Raw genomic sequence first — 22,928 nt, 5'->3', positions numbered from 1 at the left:
ATCTTAGCAATGTGCTGATTCTCAGGGCCCCAGCCAGATCATGGAGAACTATGCTGTAGGAGTGGAAGTTAATCGATATATACATACAGTGCTTTTGTGGAATTGTACTGAGCACATTTATTTCTGGCTTTCTGATATACAGGATTTGACTGTAACTTCTGTCTGGATGAAATGGAACTTGGATTTTATTCAGATAAAGAGATTTCAGATACACAGGGGGCTTTTCAAAGCAAATGGTATGTGTGGGACGACATAACAATTACAGGTAACAGGTCTTCTTGCATCAGAGGTAGTTGGATCCATAGGATTCTGCGGTGATGAAAAACAACTTTCAGTGAAAATACTTGCCAGTCACAGAAGAGACTCAAAAGTCTTTACAGTCTGGTTTGGAGAAAGACTCAGACGTTCACATGCTTACCTAAACTCCCCATTTCCTCACTCCACTCCTCTACCTTCCTAGGCCTAACCAAAACATTCCCTCTTTCCCTGGTCCTTTTGTCTTATTTCCTTTGTCTTAAGTCCCAACTTCCTGTCTCTTACACTCAGACGATTTCCTATATCTTCCTGACACTAAAAAGCTCCCTAAACGCCAACAGACCCTCTACCTTTGTTGATATTCCATATGGAAGATATTCTTGGGATTGGCACTCTTTCTACAAGGGTCCAGCTAGGTGTTCTATTGACATCTTACATGCACCTGGGTTTTTCCAGGCTAGAGGGCACACAAAGATATTTTCTCTCATTATATCTGACTCCAGGAATTCAACATCCTTTGCTCTCCTATAGTACCTTCCAATCAGAATTCAAAAAATACCTTACAAACAGTAATTGATCAAGCCTCGCAACACACCTATGAGGTAGGTATTATTATCCCCATTTTGTAGATGAGGAAACCTAAGCACAGAGAGGTTAAGGGACTTAGCAAAGTTCATATATCTGTAGAAGAGCCAGGAATAGAAATCAGATCTGCCAGCTCCTGTTGATCTTTACTTTAATGGAAGGTTTGATCTCACAAGGTTTAAGTACAGTATCTGGCCTAGCTGACCTTGCCAGACTAGCAGAGACCCTGATGTGTGAAGGTAGAAGGCTTGCTGGGAACTGGAAGCAACAGAGGAGGAGGGTACATATCCAAAGACTTTTTAGGCTAAAAAAAGTTTCTGTTCAAGTTTGGTGTCCTGGCTCACATTCAGACAGGCTCATCAATCTATCCCTAGTGATAATTTCCCTTCGTGTATATATGTTTCTGTGTAGTTGGATGCTCTGCTATAACTTGTCTGAATACGTGCAGATGTAAAATTAAGTTTTAATCTGAAAATTCAGTCTGAAAAATTCTACTATTATTGATAGAAAAGTAGAAACTAAATATTAAATGATGACAAAGTGGACAACTGAAAAAAATGGATATTCCTAGGGTACCATTTTGAACATAAAAAACAGACATGAAAAATTCCTCATTAAAAGATATTTTATGATAGTTGCTCCCAAAGGCATAGGAATAAATTACAGATACACCACTTCTCTGTTGCCTTTCCATTAGTAAATAATATTGTTGGTTTGTTTCAAAGTTTTTGTTCCATTGTTCCTTTGATTGATCTGGCCCAGTTCTACACATTTCATTTGCAACATAACCCTCACACAGTTCATTCATGAACCCCTAGCTCTGGGTTTGGTAGCCTCTGGATTAATTGCAAGAATACGTTTTCACACATGCCTTTTATTTAACTGTCAGGCACATTACCTGTCACTGATATGTGCATCTTAAATGTAGAACATTATGGCTCCTGTTTTTTTACATTGCAAAGAGGCAAAGCATCTTAGACCTTGTCTACACACAAACATGATATGGCTTTAACTATGTCAGAATAGTTCATGTGGTGCAACGCCCCTAGTGTGGATGCAGTTATACCAGTATAACAGTGCTTATAGTGGCATAGCTTATTCCAGCTACATCTACACTAGAACCGTTTACCTGTAAAGGAATGCCAGTATACTGTACAAGCAAAGTGCTCTGAGGCATGGGCTACATTGAAAAGTTATATCTACATCGGTCTGTCAGGGGGTTGAAAAACCACACCCCCAATGGACCTAGCTATGCCGACATAATCTCCAGTGTAGACACAGTTATGTTGATGAAAGAGGGCTTCCACCAACATAGCTAACTGCTCAGGGAGGCGGTGTTCCTACACCAACAGAAAAACGTCTTCTGTCAGCATAGGCTGTATCTGCACCATGTCTGGCGACGGTGGCATAGGTATGTTAGTAGCATAACTCAAGTCGACATAGCTTAGCTCTACTTACCGCGGGGTCCACACTATGCTATGTCAATGGGCGACGCTCTCCCGCTGACACGACTTCCACCGCTCCTTGAGGTGGAGTATGGAAATCGATGGGAGAGCGCTCTCCCATCGATTGAGCATGTCTTCACTAGACCCTCTAAATCAATGTTGCTGCATCAATTCCAGCAGCGCCGATTTACCTCCAAAGGGAAGACAAGCCCATAGTCTCTGTACTGTAGTGATACCCCCTAGTGTGGATGCAGCTGTGCTAGCATAGCTGCACTCTGTCCCGATACAGTAAAACCACCCCCATGCGTGAAACAAGCTATATGAGTAAAAGCAAAGCTTTGCCAGGATTGCTGTATTCACTCTAGGGGCTTCTCCTGACACAGCTATGTTGGTCAGGGATTCCACCTCTTCATACCTCAGACTGACATAGCTATGGCTGCAGATGTTCATAATATAGACATAGCCTCCTGTATAGGAAGAGGAATAAATTCTACTGGTATAAATATCCTTATGTTGGTATAACTGGCTTCCACACTATGGCTTGTACCAATATAATATCAGTAAATATTATATCCCCACCTAGTTACACTAGTACAAAACCTGTGTGTAGACCAGGCTATACTGCAAGTGCCTACAGTGTTAATAACCAGTTCACTGGAAAGTGTGAAGTACAAAAACTAGTGAAAGAAGATAATTCTTTCTCTGGCAGTGCTTCACATTTGTACCTTGGTTTCCTTGGGGTGAGGGAGGCTGTGAGGGGGAGGAAGGAAAAGCCAGTATCAAAGAAATCTGGGTGCGGCCTGTTTAGTCTGATCTTTGGAGAAAACTTTGCAAGATGCAGAATGAATCCATCAATGGAACTCAAGTAGAAGTTGACAGCTTTACTGTTTTGTCCGAAAACTTATCTTGGCAGTGGAGGCTCTGTCTCCTTTCACACATTGTGCATAAAAGGAAGTGACACAGTATTTACGGAAGTGATGTTTACGTTATGGATGAAATATCTGAAGCGCAAGGTGAAATTCTTCCCGCCTGCTTGCAGCATGTCACTCAGCTTCACCACAAATTGCAAGGGCAGCCAGGAGTTTCGCCCTGCTTCCTTACTGGTGAGAATAAGAACGTGCTGTTCTAGCAGGTTTCCTTCTATTTCAGTTCAGTCACAAGATGGGTTCTGTGCCATTCCAGTCAATAACTGCTCCTTGCCACCTAAGGACAAGAGAGATTGTTTTATTCTAATGGGTTAAGGTGCCAGTTGTGGTGGTGCCCCTCCCTCCTAAAAAAAATAGCGTAGGGTGTGTTTAATTGGGATAGACCCGTTAATGTCAACCACACCCATTGTGAATTTAACAGGAATCCACCTCTCTGGAACCACTGCTTCAACTGGAACCCATTCGCACTCTGGATGGTACTCTCTGCAGAGGGGACCCCACAACTGAATTGACCTGGAGACTGAGAGGTCTCTTATTAGGTTTCTGCCCTTAATATTCAAGGGTGAGACTTTCCAAGGCACTTGAGGAAGCTAGGTGTCCAACTCCCATTAGATTTCAATGAGATTTGGAGCTGCTCCCCGCTTAGACTCCTTTTCAAATCCCAGTTTAGAGCCTAAGTTCCAGGCTTCCTAATGTGTTTTCTGGGGATAATATTACTGATCTTATTTAAACTTTGTTAAGGTCAAGCATCAGATGAGAAATAAAGGGGGGACACACTTGAAAACTCCTTATCTTCCCCTTCCACTATAATCAGAGGCACACACTTAAAATCAAATAGTTGTTCCTATTATATACTGTCTTCTGCCTTAAAGTCTCTCCCCACAAAAGATTTGACACATATTTCTTGTGGTCTCTTAGTGATCTCTATAAGGGTTAACCCTAAGCACCTACTACTGCTCTAAACTCTCAAATGCCACTAGGTAATTTGCACATTCCTAAATAGACGGGCCTCTGAATAGGCAATTTGTATTTGTGACCCTAAGCCTAGGAAAGTACATTTTGCTGCTGTTGCTAGTGTTTATTTCTTTCATATGCTCAATAGACAAATGTCTACAGGAAAATTCTATATCTTCTCTTCTCTTCTCTGCCACTGCCCTGCCCTAGAAATAATGCTAAGATACATACTTAGGAGAACATTTTCAAATGGGCCTCTACATCTGTATTCATCAACATATTTATTCAGAAATTTGCAGTAGAAGCCAAAGTGTCGTAGGCATTGTCAAACACAGAGAAAGAGACCGGGCTTGATCCAAAGCCCATTGAAGTCAATGGGAGTCTTGCCGATGACCTCATTGCGTTGAAGATCAGGCCCATGGAGAGTACAGCTGGGTATTTAGATGAAGCATTACTTGAGCTACACATACAAAGAGCTACTTGTACATGTAATATTTGCAAGCACCTGTTTAGAAGCCTCTGAAAATGAGACACCTCTAGTCTAATACATTCCAACCACCAGTTACTTTGATCTGGCTTGAAGGTCTTGTGGACTTTCGAATTGGAATCACATTGGAATCATTGCAAAAAGTTCAGACGGTGATTCATAGATTCCAAGGTCAGAAGGGACCATTGTGATCATCTAGTCTGAACAGTATAACAGAGGCCATAGAACTTCCCCAAAATAATTCCTAGAGCAGAGCTTTTAGAAAAAGATCCCATCTTTATTTAAAAATTGTCAGTGATGAAGAATCTACTATGACCCTTAGTAAATTGAAAAGGAGTACTTTTGACACCTTAGCACCTGATAATGCTTGATTATCACTACGAAAGGTCGTCCGTCCCCTCCCCCCCCGCGCTCCTGCTGGTAATAGCTCACCTTAAGTGATCACTCTCATTACAGTGTGTATGGTAACACCTATTGTTTCATGTTCTATGTGTATATAAATCTCCTCACTGTATTTTCCACTGAATGCATCCGATGAAGTGAGCTGTAGCTCACGAAAGCTTATGCTCAAATAAATTTGTTAGTCTCTAAGTCTCTAATTTATTCTCAAGTACTCTTTTTCTTTTTGCGAATACAAACTAACACGGCTGCTACTCTGAAACTTGGTAAATTGTTACTAGTTGTTAATAATTACCCTCACTGTTAAAAATTTACATCTTATTTCCAGTCTGAATTTGTCTAGCTAGAGCATCCAGCCACTGGATAGTGTTATACTTCTCTCTGCTAGATGGAAGAGGCCATTATTAAATATTTGTTCCCTGTGTAGATACTTCTGGACTATAATCACATCACCCTTTAACTTTCTCTTTATTACGCTAAATAGATTGAACTCTTTGAGTCTGTCACTATAAGACAGGTTTTCTAATTCTTTAATCATTCTTGTGGCTCTTCTCTGAACCCTCTCCAATGTATCAACATCCTTCCTGATGTGACCAAAAAGGCAATAAAATGTGGCTAAGAAATATAACCCCCATCCTCTCCTGGCCTCTTTGGGAATGCTACAGAGCTCAGACACATCACCATTCATGCACACTCTGCCCACCACATCATCTTCCATCATCAGGAGCTCTAGAATGATATGATACAACTGTCTGGATTGGCAAATGCAAAACCACATGGTAGAGAAAACACTCTAGTGAATGTGCTGTTATCAACTAAAGTATTGAGATATCATAGTTATAGCAGGCGCCACTCTTCCTGTACACGTTGAGACACATGTTAGTCATGTTACACTGACCATTTTTTTTTGTCATTAAGTGTTTTGCAAAAACAAAAATAGAAAAAAATATTCTGTGGCAAAAATCAGGATGACTCCCATAACAACACTGATTTTCCTCACTGATTTACAAACCACTTCCCTTGAGCTATTTGTAGGCTGAAAAAAAATCCCTTTGTTGTTCACCTCCCATAAAAGCCTGAGTTGAAGATGCTGGAATGTCAGTGTTTTTCTTTTCATGAACTCACACGAAGTGCTGAACTGTCAGGTGCTGGGCAAGTTCTTTCCTTATTGGCAGAATAGGTAGGGCATAGAGAGTGGCAGTTCGAGCTTTCCCCCCACACTACCCTGCTGAAATATACCTCAACTCTACCCTGGCATTTTTGCTTCTGATTCAATTCTACTTTATCAGATTAACAATAAAAAGAAAATCGAACTCATGTCATTCACTTGAGGCCTCATCCAAAGTCCATTGAGGTTCATGGGAGTATTGTCATTGTCTCCAAAGGAAGCTGCATTAAGCCCTTGCAGAGCATTCAGTCTAGAATAAAGTTCATAAAGCTGCTGCTGTGTTGATTATTTGGCTGTTGCATAATGTGTGAGTAATTTGGGGTGAAATGTACATTCAGTGCTGCCCTGCATATGGTACTTGGTACATCCCTGTTGTCCCAGTGGAGTGTGTCACTTCAAAGGACAACAGCAGTATTCTGCTACTGTATAGCCCGGAAACTGCAGAGGAAGGTAGAGGACGGGTTACTAAAATATATTGCTGAATTTAGATGATAAAGTAAGATCAAAGTTTTGCCTCCTCAGGCAGAGATGACAGATGTTATTTCCACCACTGAAGACAGAAAACAACTGAGAACGGGGACTATGATACAAGCGTGTTCTACTGAAGTCTGCACGGCATCGCCAAAACAAACCAAGGACGCACATTCCAGGCATCTTTTGGTCAGAACCGAACTGTTTCCCCAGATGTCTGGAACTGGGAGGCACAATGGAAGGGCATGTGGTTGCTCTGACTCATTGGTTGGGAGTCTGCAGTTGGAAGCGACATCAGGTGGCAAAGTTTGGACTGTGTTGCCTCCTGCTGCAAATGCAAAGTGCACTTCTCCAACCTTGTCTTCTCAGAGCAACATGGACATTAAAACCTTCCCCCTCAAAAGAACAAACAAAAACCCTGCACTGCACACCCATTTCTCCCCTTAGGGAGAGGACAAGAGAAGAAACCAAAGTGACAGATGTTAGTCGAAACTGCTTTCTGTACTACTGGAAGGAGCTCAGTTACTGTGGTGATGGGCACGATGTAAGAACCTGTATAGAACAGAATAGCAGGAAAGAAAGGGGAAAATTGAGTTCTCTTGAAAATCCCAATCTAGGATTGGAGTCCTCGGCAAAACTTCTTGGTTCTGAGAATCTAGAGGGGCAAATAACAAACTTGCCCCAAATCTTGCAGCTATTCTTGCCTCCATAGTGAGAGTCTTATGGCAACAGGTATCAAGTAGGGACTAGGGATTGTTTTTGTTTAATACAAGGGGTTTTTTGAAGAATTTCCTCTGCTCTGCCTGTACCATATAAAGTATTTTTCCTTCTTTCTCTCTCTGCATGTATACTTCAGTGCCTGCTTTATAATAACCTTTGTTTCCGGAACATACTTAGCACATGGATTTTCGGTTACACATAAGAACACACAATATTTGTTTTTCATTTTCCCTCTGTGCCTTCTGGTGATTCTAAGGAACACAGTAATCAAATGGGGGCTGGGGGAAGGAGTGTAACATGACCACCCTCTAGACTTGCTACTCTTTGATTGGCTGCCTGCTGACAGTTCTCCAGTACAATGATTAGCAACTTATCAATAAGAGCACTAGACAGACAGACAGATCAATGAGACAACCTTTAGTCCTTAGAACTGATACATATAGATATGCTGAGAGTGGAATTCATTTTTAATTCCACCCTCTAAAAATTAATGCAGGGAAAAGTTAAAAAAAAACGCTGCGTAGAATTGTGTTGCAATATGGCAATCCACAAAAGTCAGGAAACAAAGTGATTATAACAACAAATTTAACTTTGTCTGCATTGCCCATCCGGTGTATTCTTTGGGCATAGGTTTCACATCCTAAACTGTCATCTGTTAGGCTGTGTGTTTAGCCAGATCATGAGAATAGATGCATCCCATACATGCAATATAGCTGTGCTAATGTATCTGTTGTAATGTTATGTTGTGCCTTTTCTAACTTGTTGTGATGCTGACTGTGTAATATGAGCTTTGCATTGCAATGATGTTAGACAGTTAATGTCCCAGCTTGTTTTTTTAAAAGAAAACTGGGGGTGGGGGTGGAAGATGGCAATAGGAAATTAAAAAATGTGGAGCTGTTTGTGTTGCTGATTTAAAAAGTGCTACAGTCTTCACCTATGATGCACATATGTTTCTTGCTTCAGAGATACCCAGTTAAAGGATTTTCCAAGCTCTGCCAGTGGAGAGGATACATTTCTTTGTTTAGCTAGTTGCGCACATAATCCCCATCCCCCTCCATTGACACAATTGGGAATCTTCCCATCCACTTTAATGTATTAACTGTATTAAGCCCTTAAATAGCTGCACAACCATTCCACCACACTTATTTTTAAATACCAAAATCTGTCCTCTGATATGTGCATGAAATTTCCATTGCAGTGGGAGTGGTGTCCATATTTGAGGGCAGAATTTGCCCTAAGAGCTTACCTAACAAAACCAAACCAATTTCTATTGTGCATGCTCAGTCCCATTTCTTCAAACAATCAGAACATTGTGTAAAAACATGGTCTTTTGCAATCTTGAGAAATCACATACTCCTCATAGACGCCTGTTAAAAAGCCAGGACTACAGTTTCAAATAGCAGTGGGGTTTTTTGTAGTTATCACAATAAAAGAAAGGGTGATCACAATTTTTTTTACTACGGAAATATTTGAGATTTTTTTTTACCACCACTAGGGATAAAAAGGATTTTACTCAAACCTTCAATAAAAAAAAAATCAATCGATCAATAAAACACCATCAGGCTGACCCCAAGCATGGAATATTTTGGTTAAAAGGTTGAATGTTTCAGAGAGTTGTGAGCATGTGAAAAGAGAAAATTATAATAGAAACTGTTCTGTAGCCTTACCTATAATGGCCATCACCAGGATGACTTCTATACCATGAGTTGTTTGAGTTAATGCTATTATAACAGCATACCCCCTATATTTATGAGTATCCGTACAAATACCTTATTCTGCCCCCGTGCTCATGTTTTATTTAAAGCATGCATGTTTATCTTACAAGTAGTGTTTGCTCTGTTAAGCTCACAGCATTGTCTGCCCTGTTACTGTTTTTTTCCCCATTCATGTCTAAATCCCATTCATATTACAGTTCCTTGTGCTTCCCTGTGCTTTGAATTTGGACATTTAAGAGGACAGAAAAAAAGGGCTTTTCTTCTCCTTTTCACTCCTTTTGGCAGAAGCTGGGAATGGGCGCCAGGGGTTGGATCACTTGATGATCACCTGTTGTGTTCATTCCCTCTGGGGCACCTGGCATTGGCCACTGTCGGAAGACAGGATGCTGAGCTAGATGGAACTTTGATCGGACCTAGTATGGCCGTTCTTATGTTCATGCATTTTGTGCTCTTGTAACAAATTGCTTTCGGGGGCCCAATTTTGGTCCTATGGAAGTCAAGGAGAATTACTGTGACAAGGTCAGCTCTTAGTGATTTACTGAAGGTTTCTTTAAGCACTAAATTCGACATCCCAGCCCATTAATGTGGTCATCATAACATCATACAGGAACGGAACCCTATTTCCGATATGTTCTGTTACCAACTCTGGCTCATTGAGGTCCTTTCTTTTTGTTAACCAACAACTCTTTACGACTAAGCTGAACATATTTATTTTATGGCAAGTGAAAACCTCATTTTGAGAAAAAAAGTTAGGGAACTGAAACTATCTGTGCTACAAAATTGTAGATGAGGGTTACTTACTTTGTCCTAATACAGTGCTCAAGTGGAGGAATAAGGTCATTTTCTTTATCTTCAGTGTAAGGCTGAACTGTATCTGCAGAAACATTTCAGATATTTATCATGACCATCATCATGTCTGGAAGTCAACATCATGGACCAGAGCCCCACTGTGTTAGGCACTGTACAAACACAGAACAAGAACATAGTCCCTGCCGCAAAGTGGTGACAATCTACGTGCTAAATCCTCTTTCCAAAACCTGCAAACAATATTGGCATGGAATGGCAGATCAAATATTATCATATAGAGCCGATTCCATTCAGGATGAGTCTGGTAATGTAATATGAGCAAAGGTGTAGTTTAAAGAAAAGTATGATAGTCTGAAAATCTCGTAAGTGGTACTTCTGTTATTTAAAAATGGTACCCTGCCATTCAGAACCACTTATGTTTTACCAATCATTTTTCCACAAAGCCTACAGTGGCACACACAAGACCTCTCTTCTTAAATATGGGACAAAACTCTTTTTAACGGGAAGTACAGCAATAAATATACATGTAATAGCTAATAGCCTCAATCAATTCCATTTCAATTAAGTCACTCAAACTATTTATTGTAACTTATGGCGGCTGCCTTGAAGTTGGGGGTGGTAAATGCACCTCTGGAGAAAATGCCACCTTCTAATAACTTCAACGACAGTTATATTTCCCCCAGCAATTTAGTAAATGACTATGCTCTTGAGAACCCCATTTTAAAGAGTACTGAGTTCAAAGGATGTTTGAATGGGGTAAGATACACAGATGGTCGTCATCTGTAATCATTATAAAGATCAGTGACATTTCTCCAGAAGTCCAAAAAACCTTTATTCTTTTCTGAAAGTTCTGTGTAAAATATATAATAAATATCCCCAAACCCATGGAGATTCTCTGAATGACTGACAAAGGCACATGGGTAAAACACGAGAGACATTTAAAGTTCTCATGGAGTGCATCGTTTCCTCCAAATAAATTAGCCTGTTTGCCTCCTATATTTGAGTAGGACTTTCTGTGTGGAAGAAGGCCCTTTTTGCCCTGTAAAGCAGAGTGAAGTTCTGCCACCCTGGATTTGCTCTATTTTTTGGAAAGAGATAACAGGTATCCTCTCTATCTTGCGGCAAATGGGTCCATATGAGTGAGCACCATAGATAAAATCTGCCCTTATGCAAACGGCTAGCATGAGACTGTACATCAGTTAAGTCCTACATAGATTGTGTTCTGGTCCCCTACACAAGGGAAAATTTCACTCCGAATGAAGTTAATTCTGCTATCCACTTCTTCACTCTTTCTCTATTTTTGCAAAAGGTTTTACCAGGCTTTGATTCTGCCTTCTTGGTTACAAAGTACAGCTCTGGGTGAAGGTCATCATTTCAAGGAACACTACTTTTGCACATCTGGTCACAGAAAGCACAGCACTTAAGGACTCAGAAGACTCAGTTACACTTTTTAGGAGATGTTAAAGAACCCCAACTTTTCTCTAGATCAAACAAAGTTTGTACTGAGCAGGATGGCTATCTCCAAAGACACACAACAAGCTCAGAGGAATCTTGGAGAGATTTTCTAGCCAGAATGGTGAAACTATTTGGCGTTAATGCAGTACTGCAAAATTCCAAAGATAAGAAAAGATTTAGTAGTACAAACTATTTGTGGGTGTGATGCCTTAAATTTAAAACATACTTCTGAATCCAAGCCTAATTCCAGAGGAGAAATAAATTGGAGTGATAAGAGTTGGTTGAATGGTACAAAGAAACAATACACAAAATAATAATTAGCAATTTCTCATCCACAGATCTCAACATGTGAGCAAGTATTATTATTCCTGTTCTACTGATGGATAAACTCAGACCAACAGAGGTGAAGTGACTTGCCCAAGTTGACACAGATGTTAGTAGCAGAGGTGTAAATAGAACCTAGGTCTCTACTGCTATGCTGACAAAGGACGTCCTTGCCACAAACTGAAACTCACTGCTGTTAGAAATAATTAATAAGTAAGGATTCTCCTTGACCATAGACAACTAATAAGACTGGCTTAAACCAAAAGGTATGTTGTTGCTCTTTAACAAAGCAAAACTGAAATGTTTTTTCTCAAACTTACAAAAACATTGGAAAAAATCACAGAAAAGGTCAGCCCAAGAGGCATACGTTTCAAAAAAAATTGGGGCATATGAAAAAAAAAATTAGTAGCTGTATGTAAGGATAGCAGGAGCTAGTTATAATAAATGTCCTCTCCTAGTGGCCCTTTGTACGATATATGTTAGTAAGTCTTCTCACTTCTGAAATAGACCACATATGGGTACCTGTTTATTTATGGAGATAACATACAACCATCATAATCATCCCAGTAGGGTGGGCTCTCGGTGAATTTGAGTAAGATGATACAAACTATGGTGCTGCTACAATTTCACTTACCAAAGACCAAATCTTGAAAGATTCTCCTGAGCACCCACAACTCCTCACTGCAACTCTCAAGGGTTGGGCACATCAGCTCTGTTTAATGAGTGGCCAGATTGTCCATTTTACAACTAGCCATGACTAAAGGGCAGTGTGCAGATGTGCTGCCTCACGAGCAGTCCAAGGAAGGAATTGGACCGTATTAGCAGCAGCTTACTATATTCTCTGCACCAACTCAGCTGTCTCCGAAGGAGCATTAAGGTTCAAACTAAGGCTATAACCGTTCCCCACCCTCTCTGTCATTTCCAACCCATCCTGCAAGGGGAGGGGGAAATACTGAGACTGCGGGATCTACTCTGTCCCCTGCGCCTGCAGAGATGTGGAGCCTATCCAAAGTCACAACTGGTTTATGGCCCTGTGAGTCTGGACAGACCAGACCACAATCTAGCCCTTAGAAATCAGCTTTCTTTAAAGGTGTAGCAGCTTCTGGGAAACAGGGCACATTTTAAACTTTTAAACATTTAAGGACCCTTATCTTAACCTCAAAATTATCCTGCTGCAAACCACTATTTATTGTAACTCATAATGGAAACCTAGGCAGTGGGCACCAAACCTCTAATAGTTCGGCTAGATTTGGGTTATATTATCAGGACTCTTCTTTCAGGTGTGATGCTGTTACTGTCACTGTGGAGGAAATGCAAAGGTTCTCCTATACATACCAACTGTTAACCGTATTTCCTCTTCCTGGTTGGCCAGGCCATCATAGTAATAGAGATCAAATCTCCGTTCCGTTTTCCAGTCACCTAGTAAGTCCTTTCTCAAGCAAAAAAGCACACTGAAATGGCTTTCACTGCATACGACCCAAATGGGATACCTAGGGGTCTTCAAATAGCAGCCAACCTGGAAGAAACAGAGATAGCATGAAAAACAAAACAGTTCATGGTGTACAATAATAAAAACAACAATAATTTTCACTTATGTATCGCCTTCAACATTAATTAATTAAGGCTCATAGTACACCTCTAAAGCCGGTACAGGTTATTTCCCCTATTTTTGCAGTTAGGTAATCTGAGGCACAATTAGGCTCAGTAACTTGCCCAAGGTTACACACAGATATGTTTTTCACTGCAACAAAGGTGTGTTCTTATCTTGGGTTAATTAACAGGGGTTAAATTAGCAGTGAAGACACTGCAACTTGGCCTTTAACTCAGGTTAGCAGTTTGAGTTAAAGCCTACAGGGGAGCCTGGGGTTAAACTCAAGTTACTAACCTAAGTTAAAAGCCAATTTACTGTATCTTCACTGCTATTTCAACCTGAGTTAGCTAACCACAATTAAGAACACCTCTTTTTCACAGAGGGCGAAATCCTGGCCTGACTGAAGTCAGTGGCAGAACTCCCATTGGCGTCAATGGGCCCAGGATTCCATCCCTGGAATTCAGAAGCAAGGAGAATCCAGTTAGCTGCCGTAGCTACTAAACCACACTGAAAAGAGCAGAGTAATATGATGATCATGATTTAGTTATTCCGAGGTGCTGTACAGACATATTGGAAGACTAAATCCCCGTTCTGAAGAGTTTACAATCTAATATAATCCCTGCATTTCAACACATATTTTCATTGGCATTTCAAATTCAGGGGTTTGAGTTTTGTTTTGTTTTGAACGAGTAGAATAAAACAATAAAATCTTTTCACGTTGAACAACCTTTTCCATTGTTATTAAAACGGAAAGATTCTCAGAATCTCAGATGCAGTAAAATCAACACATTATTATTGGGCCGCCTTTGACGAACCTCAGTTCTTTCTTTTTAACCTTCAATTGTAAAGGCCTTATCATGCGCTTAAGTCACATGTGCAACTCCTGCTGACCTCCTATGGAAGTTCTACCCTCAGACTAAAGGCACAACATAAGTATTCTTCGTGGGGGGAAAAAAGTGTACTTTACTTGAATAGCCATTATTTTTAAATCTCCCAACAGTTTGAAATATAAGTAAATACAGTATTATTGATATTTTTTGAATAATCACCTAACTTATCATCTAATCTAATCTAATCTAATCTAATCTAATCTATCTATCTATCGTAGGGTTTTATCCTGCTGCCCACCACTGTAGAATCTGACCACCTTCCACGTAAAATCAATAGCAATAGCAAAGTCCCTACTGGACTTCATAGAGTCTCTGACACATCTTCCTTTTTGGGGTAAAAACTCTTCTTGGGGTGCATGTTTTATATATATATATATATATATATATATATATATATATATATATTCTGGTGTTTACAACATACTGATAGGTAAATTATTTAGGCCATGCTCCTATATCCACTGAAGTCAATAAGAGATTTGAGATTTTCTTTTCCTGCCTTAATCTGTTCCATGATGAACACCATCCCCTTCCCTCCCCAAGTCCTGGGTTGCCCTTTTATGATGACACCCTCCTGAAATCAATGCAATGTCCGGAGGTATTGGTTCACAGTGAGCAACAGCAGATGTGTTCACTTACTGGGACCAGACTATCATGCAGTACATTTTACAGCAGGGAGCAAGTTCAGGATTTCAGCCCCTCTACTAACATGTAAATGGGTAAATATAGTAGCTAGATTGTTTAATGAATCAGGAACACCTTTCTTTTTTCTTCCTGTTGGGATTTTAGTTTTCAGCTATAAAGGATATTTAGTTATTTGCTATATTCCTGTAATTGAAATATGGCATCTTATCACAAAGCAGCTTTGTTTTTCCCATAGAACTGCTGACAGTTTTATCTTCCAGAAATTATTTAGGGAAACTAAAGACAAAAATAAAGCTTCTATTTTAATAGAATAGCTTTTATTATGACTATAATTATTTCTATTGAGGTAGTGCCTAGAGACCCCAATCCTATTGTGCTAGGTGCTGTACAAATGTTAACTTCAGAACTTTAGAACTTTAGAACTGCTTAACATTAGAATAAACGAGGAGTACCTGTGGCACCTTCGAGACTAACAAATTTATTTGGGCATAAGCTTTCGTGGGCTAAAACCCACTTCATCAGATGCATGCACTGGAAAATACAGTAGGAAGATATATATACACAGAGAACATGAAAAAATGGGTGTTGCCATACCAACTGTAATGAGACTAATCAAATAAGGTGGGCTATTATCATCAGGAGAAAAAAAAACTTTTGTAGTGATAATCTGGATGGTTCATTTCAAACAGTTGACAAGAAGGTGTGAGTAACAGCAGGGGAAAAATTAGCATGGGGAAATAATTTTTAATTTGTGTAATGACCCATCCACTCCCAGTCTTTATTCAAGCCTAATTTAATGGTGTCCAGTTTGCAAATTAATTCCAATTCTGCAGTTTCTCGTTGGAGTCTGTTTTTGAAGTTTTTTTGTTGCAGAATTGTGACTTTTAGGCCTGAAATTGAGTGATCGGGGAGGTTGAAGTGTTCTCCAACTGGTTTTTGAATGTTATAATTCTTGATGTTTGATTTGTGTCCATTTATTAGGTCCTATGATAGTGTCCCTTGAATACATATGTGGACAGAGTTGGCAATGGGCTTTGTTGCAAGGATAAGTTCCTGGGTTAGTGTTTTTGTTGTGTGGTGTGTGGTTGCTGGTATTTGCTTCAGGTTGGCGTGTCTGTAAACAAGGACTGGCCTGTCTCCCAAGGTCTGTGAGAGTGAGAGATCGTCCTTTAGGATAGGTTGTAGATCCTTGATGATGCGTTGGAGAGGTTTTAGTTGGGGGCTGAAGGTGACGGCTAGTGGCGTTCTGTTACTTTCTTTGCTGGGCCTGTCCTAGAGTAGATGACTTCTGGGTATTCTTCTGGTTCTGTCAATCTGTTTCTTCACTTCAGCAGGTGGGTACTGTAGTGAATAAACAGTGAAGAAAACAGTGAAGTGAAGAAACAGATTGACAGAGCCAGAAGAATAGCCAAAAGAAGTTTGGATATTTATATGGGTAATGAGAATATCCACAGTTACATTAGGGTGAATAAAAATATATGAAAAGGCTCTAAATCCTCATCCACTGACTAAAACAAAACCTTCCCTTTGGGCTGGTTTTCCATAATAATTGTCCTTTACGTGGCTTCTTGCAACTTTCCCTAAAGCTTCTGGTGTTGGCCACTGTCAGAGAAAGGATTTTGGACTACACGGACTGCTGCTCTGGATCTGATCTGATCATTCCTTCGTTCCTTCGTTCCTGGGACTGAATAAAGAGGTCAGGAGAGGGTTCTAGCAGGTATATTTGCTACTGTGGACATTATGGTATATATTGTATATATAATGCTGCTTCCAATTCTCAGGCACATTGCCTATAGCCACCAATGTGAGCTAATCAGCAGAAAAAATACAGCATATGGTGTGTAGCCCATTCTATTATAAAAATCTCAACAAAATTCTCAGCATTGTGAATTATGCACTTTTGTTAATAAGAAATGTATTTTGCATCTGAAATGTTATATAAATACAAAATCAAGCATCTTCCTGAAGCAGAGTTCCTTGTGATGTTAGGAAACAATTCTCTAGATCAATAAGTAACTGACTCATTACTTTGTTAATGTCTATATAACACATCCTTTTATTCAATAGTTTGGAGAGGGAGGGTTTGTAAATTCTTGGCTCAAAAGTACAGAAGAAATTTTGCAAAGTTAAAAGCTAAAAAAATAGAACATAAAAGGAATAACAATAAGAGAAGTACATAGATCCAAGATTTCAAAAGATTTCAAATGAGAGGGAAATTGATGAAAATATTTCACTTTACAAAGATGCTTATATTAGTATTCTTGTAAATCAAAGACAAATGTGAACAGCGACTTCCTTGTAATGCTGTCATCCCATAAATGGCTGCTAAAATAATGCCCAAAAGGCTTCAAACAATATGTGCTGATGTGAGATTAAGGAAATAGAAAAAGGTTTCCAACCAAAGTTCCACTCTAGCTCTTATTCACTCGAACAGTCCCACTGATGTCAATAGGGCTGCTCATGTGAGTAAGGCTTGCAGGACTGAGCCTCAGATATGTATATTGCACAAAGAACTAAAAGCACATACTGCATTAACATAAGCGTTCCACTAGTGTTTAAAATACTGCATGCCAAATCCTCAGCTATTGTAAACAACAGAGCTACACCAATTACACTAGATGAAGAGTTGGTCTTAACTGTATCATAAAGTAGTGTTATTCGTAGGACTGATAATCAAGGGCTTCAATGAAACAAATACTATCAGCTTTCCCCAAGATTTGAGACCAGAGACCAATAACACAGTGAGAAGGGTAATATGCTACACTAAAAGTGGAATTTTCACAAGTGCTCATTTGCTGGCCTAACTTGCTTCCATTGAAGTCAATGGTCAAACTTCAAATTTAGGCCAACATTGAGGGCTTTTAAAAAATACATGGGATTTCTGATGTAGTCACCTATTTCTGATGTAGTCACCTTCAAGAAGATAATGGCAGTCAAATACCCAATGTTTTCTGCAAGAGGAGATGAATGCTGTACCCATGCCTCTTGCTGGCCAAAGAAGCCAGTTGTTTGCCCAGCCTCACCCACTAGCAAGAAGAGCTTGCATATTTTCCTGATGTCTCACACTCAGGAGACTCATTCATCTTTGCTGAAATCACACTGATGCACATGCAGAATTCAGAGTATGTAAATAAAAACCCAAAGATTCCCTTCTCTCCTCTTGGTCTGCTGAAATCCTTTAGGCAGGCCTATTTATTTAGGCCATGTCTACATTTACTGGTAGATCAGCACTGCTGTAATTGATGCAGCAGTGTCGATTTAGCGGGTCTGGTGAAGACCCGCTAAGTCAATGGCAGAGCACTCTCCCGTCGACTCTGGTAATCCAGCTCCCTGCAAAGAGTAAGGTAAGTCAGTGGGAGAGCATCTCCCATGACACAGTGCAGTGTAGACAGCGCAGTAAGTCGACTTAAGCTGCGTCCACTTCAGTTACATTACTCATGTAACTGAAGTAGCAAAACTTAGGTCGACTTACCACGGTAGTGTAAACCAACCCTAAGAGCTTGCAGAGAGATCTGGCTCTTGGACTTATTAATATTTAACAATTGTCATTTTTGTTATGGGCCAGCCATATGCTTTGTACTTTACAGGAGACAAGTATGAAGAGAGTCCCCTCTTAAGGAGCCTATATTAGTATCACAAATTAATTAAATACTATAATGCATCAGTTTTAAAATATTTCATCACTTTTGACAGATGCTTATTAATCTATTGCAGGCAGAAAGGTGGGGGGAATATAGGGAGTTAGGTATCTTCTTATGCTGCATGTTTACAATCCTACAGAGACTTCCCTACCACGGTGCCCCTCCCTTACAAATCCCTTAAGTACCCTCATAAATTTCACTGAGGCAGTTTTCATCTTTGGAAAATGTCAACCTTTCAGAAGAGAGCACCTGCAAAGAAAGACTCATTTCCAACTCTGTGGGTGGTCTTTTTAACCATCTGACTTAATTTCATACTTGCACAATGGCAAATTTAACTCTCCTCACCAACACTTACTGTGGCAGAATCATTTCCAATGTATCTGCCCTTGTGAAAGTTCCTGAATCTGCACATATTTCACCGTTCATAGCTTATCTTCTTATAGCACAGGACAACTGCGTTCTTGCTAAGTTTTCTTCAGACACAATACATATGAGGCAGAGGGTTTTTTCCCTGTTTTTGGTGCTTTAGTAAGGCACACAGCTTGAGCAGATACAAATTAATGTTCTCATCATTCCTTGTAACATTTATAATTCAGATGGGAAGAGGATGCAACATCAGAAAAAACAAGATGACTGAATGGCCATGGCTGATGTGGTTGTTTTTTTAGTTCCATCTTATCTAGCACAGTTTTTAATTTTTCTGCTTGCTGTGTTTTACATTATTTAAATTTGAATTGTATTTATTTATAATATCAACCCTGCCATTTCCTGCCTTATTTTTGTTTGCCTGGGTACTGCAACACTTGTTACAGTGTTACACTTACAAGCTCCCCTCCTGCAAAGTCCCATCTTGCAAAGTTGAGTAGAGCTCGGGGGGGGGGGGGGGAATATGGGTTTACTGGCAATTCTGAAGGAAAAAAAAATTGTTTTAATTCTTTTGGGAAAACCAAAACGTTTTTTTCAAAATCTCCAGTGAATTGAAAAATAAAAAAAATCCTCTGTGTAGGAAAAAAAAAGTTTTATTTTGACATTTCCAAAATATTTTGATTTTTTTCAGTTCAATTGAATCTATTCAATGGACTCAATATGAATTTGCAAATAGTTTTGGGTCAACAAAACTGCATTTTTCAGCAAATATATTATTAAAATTTCACCCAGCAACACTGCTGAAGTCAATAGGATTCTATGTGGGTACAAAGGCCCGGCCATACAGATCACTGTCTGGGATCAAGGCAATAGTTTGCTAACTCATTAATGCCCCTTTTAAAAACTCCCCAATCCTACTGAACTCAGTGGGATTCACTTGCATAGAATCATAGGCAAGTAGGGCTGGAAAGAACCTCAAGAGGTCATCAAGTCCAGTCCCCTGTGCTAAGGCAGGACCAGTAAACCTAGACCATCCCTGACAGGTGGTTGTCCAACCTGTTCTTAAAAACCTCCCATGATGGGTATTCCACAACCTTCCTTAGAAGTCTATTGTAGAGTTTAGCTGCTCTTGTAGTTAGAAACTTTTCTAATATCCAACCTAAATCTCTCTTGCTGAAGATTAAGCCCATTACTTTTTGTCCTGCCTGGATAAAATGGATGTAACGGTGTGATAGGACTCAACCCCCATCACCTGCAAGGCAAGGGGAAGAGTTCTTATTAGTCATGCTCTGCTCCTAGGGGGTGATTGACTAATTGCCTCCTGGCCAGACGAGGCAGAGCTATGCCTTATAAGTAGACTGAGGGAGCTCATATGGGAACAGACTGCAGAAGAGACAGGTCTCTGGCAAACAGAAGTCCTGGGATAGGGTTTAGTAGACAAGAAGCAATGGAGAAAGGACATTACAGGAGCAGGTCAGGCTCCTACAGTGGAAGCCCTGAGGTAGGGCCAACAAGGAAACTATCATGAAGTCTGAGAGGGGCAGAAGGGCTTATCCGAGAAGGAGTTTTTGTGAGTTGCCTGGAGTGCCAAGCCAGAGAACATCTAGGTGGGAGATGGGAGAAGAGGCAGGCTGAGAAAGGCTATTGTAGGTGCAAGGGAGAGCCTGATATGGGGACACCAGAGACACAGACCCTGTGCAATGCTACAACCAGAGACAAGGGGGCATCCATGAGGGGTGGACGTGCTACTACAAACGGATATAATTAGCCGGTGCTTAAGTGTTTACAGGAAATTGCACATTGTCTGTTCTATCAACAAAGGTTTTGATTACAATGACATTTGCTGTCAGGCATTAATATTAAATGATGTTCCCACAACGTTAGTCTGAGGAGTCGATACTATAAAAGAAGATTCCCTTTTTACATTCCTTGGGACATCTACAGTATCACAGCCTCAGCACACTTGTTCCACCTGCAATAAAACACTAGCTCACTCCCCCTGGGTAATACACTATTTAGTATACTTGCAATTATATGTTTTCCAGTTCCAGGTGGCATGAGGGGCAGAGCAGTTGTGGCCATTAAAATGTAGCAGGTTTCAAGTAGATTAAAGAAAACAAAATTCAATTACAAATGTTTGGGAATATTGATAAATAGAAGAATATGCCAGCCCTGCCAGAAACAAAAACATTTTAAACAGAGATCTTTGAGTTCAACTAGAAGTAGACAGTCATTAGTATAACAGAAGCAGTATGTAATTTATTAATATTATTATTTGTATTGTGGTAGCACCTAAGAGCTCTAGTCATGGATCAAGACCCCACTGTGCTAAGCGCTGGACAAACACAGAACAATATGGCACTGGATAGTTTTGATATAGAAGAAGAACTGTCTCACATGATGAAATAGGAAACAGATGAAAAGGTGAAAAATAATGGAGAGGAATGGAAAAAGATTTGGGTCCAATCCAAACCTCACTGAAATAAGTGACCAAACTCCCTTTGACTGCAGTGGGCTTTGAACAAGACCCTATATGCAGCCACAACATACAATTATTACCAATTATTATATCACTGGTGCCTTACACAGGTCAGATTAAAGAGATCTATAGCAAATGAAGTGATGGCTGTGGGTCAAAGGCCATATGCAACTTGTGCTCAAAAAGGCCTGCAGACATCATGGTGCTGAGTGAAGCCTGTCATCCAAGACAGACAGGTAATAATAATGAATTTCCACACCAGTTACAGGCTTCACCAATCATAATTTGCAAGTGGTAGGTCCAAAGGCTGGTGATTGTAAGCTCTTTGGTTCTTCTCATCATGTGGATGCAGTGTTTAATTCAATGGGACCCCACCCTGACTGGGGCCTTTAGGTGCCACTGCAACGTAAATAATACATGTAAAAATAACAGTGGTGGTTTTGAGAACAGAGGTTGGTAGTGCAAAAGTTTAACATTTCATTTTCAAGAAGTGAAGATTTACTCGCAGTGATATCAGAGACAGTCCAATGCTACAGAAATTTGGGCTATATTTGACCAAACTCTTTCTGCTATAGATGCTTGCAAAATCTGTGAAAATCTCTAAAATCTAAGGTTTAAATAAAGAAATGCTGCAATCTTGTTGTTTTGTCTTTTCTTAAACAAGTCAGTGCTAATATCCCAACAGTAATGACCAACCCTATGAAAGCAAATCCACGGATGAGATAGAAGACAAAAAGTTTTCTGTAAGGAAACACATTTCATTTCCAAGCTAGAAAGGGATTTGAATAAACAAGGAGTCAAGAACAAATTTTTTTAAATGATGGATACCTTAAGATGGAACACACATTTTTCTCCATAATGGAGCTCACCAGTAATTTATAGAGATATTACAGTGCCTTTGCAGAATCCATACATGAAGCAGAATCTCTACTGCGTGCTCATTACCGAACAATAAAAAGCCAAACTGATGGATAATAAAGCTTGCCCACCAGTTCCCATTTTGCATGTACATATTTTCATGACTTGTTTCTTAGCTAAGATGGTTGGATATCTTTTTCCCCCAGATGAGTTGCTTCTAATACATTTAAGTGCAAGAGGCACCTGCAAAGCAGACAAAAGGTTATGGGAAGAGTGTTGCACAGGGCAGATAAACAGATGAAGTACCAGAAGACAGAGAATATGCAGTGAATTTGTGAGTTAATGTAAAGCAGATCTTGTTAGTGCACACAGTGTGCTGGTTGCGTCAAAGGGGTTGAAGCTAATATTTCCCATCAGTGGCATTTTAATGAATAAGTTGAGTTAACAGATAACTGTCATTGTCCCAGTTTTCTAAATCAAGAAATGAAGGTAGAAAAGTTTGCTAACATGCTCATTGCCACCAGTGGGAACCATTGGCAGAACCAAGATTAGTTCTTGATTCCGAGTCCTCCTATCAGATCACATGGCACTTAACACGTTAGGAAAAAGTGGGAAGATGAGGAGCTAAGATGACCAAGTAGCTATGGGAAAAGGCAGTGAGAGTTAAAGACATGATAGTGTCTGGATCATGGCAGCGGAGACTAACATTGAGTTTTTATGGTGTGCACTGTATTCAACTATAGAGTA

General features: G+C 39.9%; 1 protein-coding gene across 1 annotated transcript in view; it reads right to left on the bottom strand.

The window, feature by feature from the left end:
* Positions 1–3,088: 3,088 nt before the first annotated feature.
* MINDY4 (MINDY lysine 48 deubiquitinase 4) overlaps positions 3,089–22,928 on the bottom strand; it is a 90,603-nt gene continuing 70,763 nt past the window's right edge. The window contains exons 16-18 of the mRNA XM_077808428.1: positions 13,047–13,227; positions 9,927–9,999; positions 3,089–3,488 (exon numbers count right to left, since the gene is read on the bottom strand). Of these exons, the coding sequence (XP_077664554.1) occupies positions 3,440–3,488; positions 9,927–9,999; positions 13,047–13,227 (303 nt within the window). The 3' untranslated portion in view covers positions 3,089–3,439. The remainder of the gene's footprint in view (positions 3,489–9,926; positions 10,000–13,046; positions 13,228–22,928) is intronic.

Source organism: Eretmochelys imbricata, chromosome 2 (genome assembly GCF_965152235.1).
Source record: "Eretmochelys imbricata isolate rEreImb1 chromosome 2, rEreImb1.hap1, whole genome shotgun sequence".
In the NCBI taxonomy this organism is placed as follows: domain Eukaryota; kingdom Metazoa; phylum Chordata; order Testudines; family Cheloniidae; genus Eretmochelys; species Eretmochelys imbricata.
Note: the sequence above shows the minus strand (reverse complement) of the source record. Positions and strands in the feature narration are given on the sequence as shown.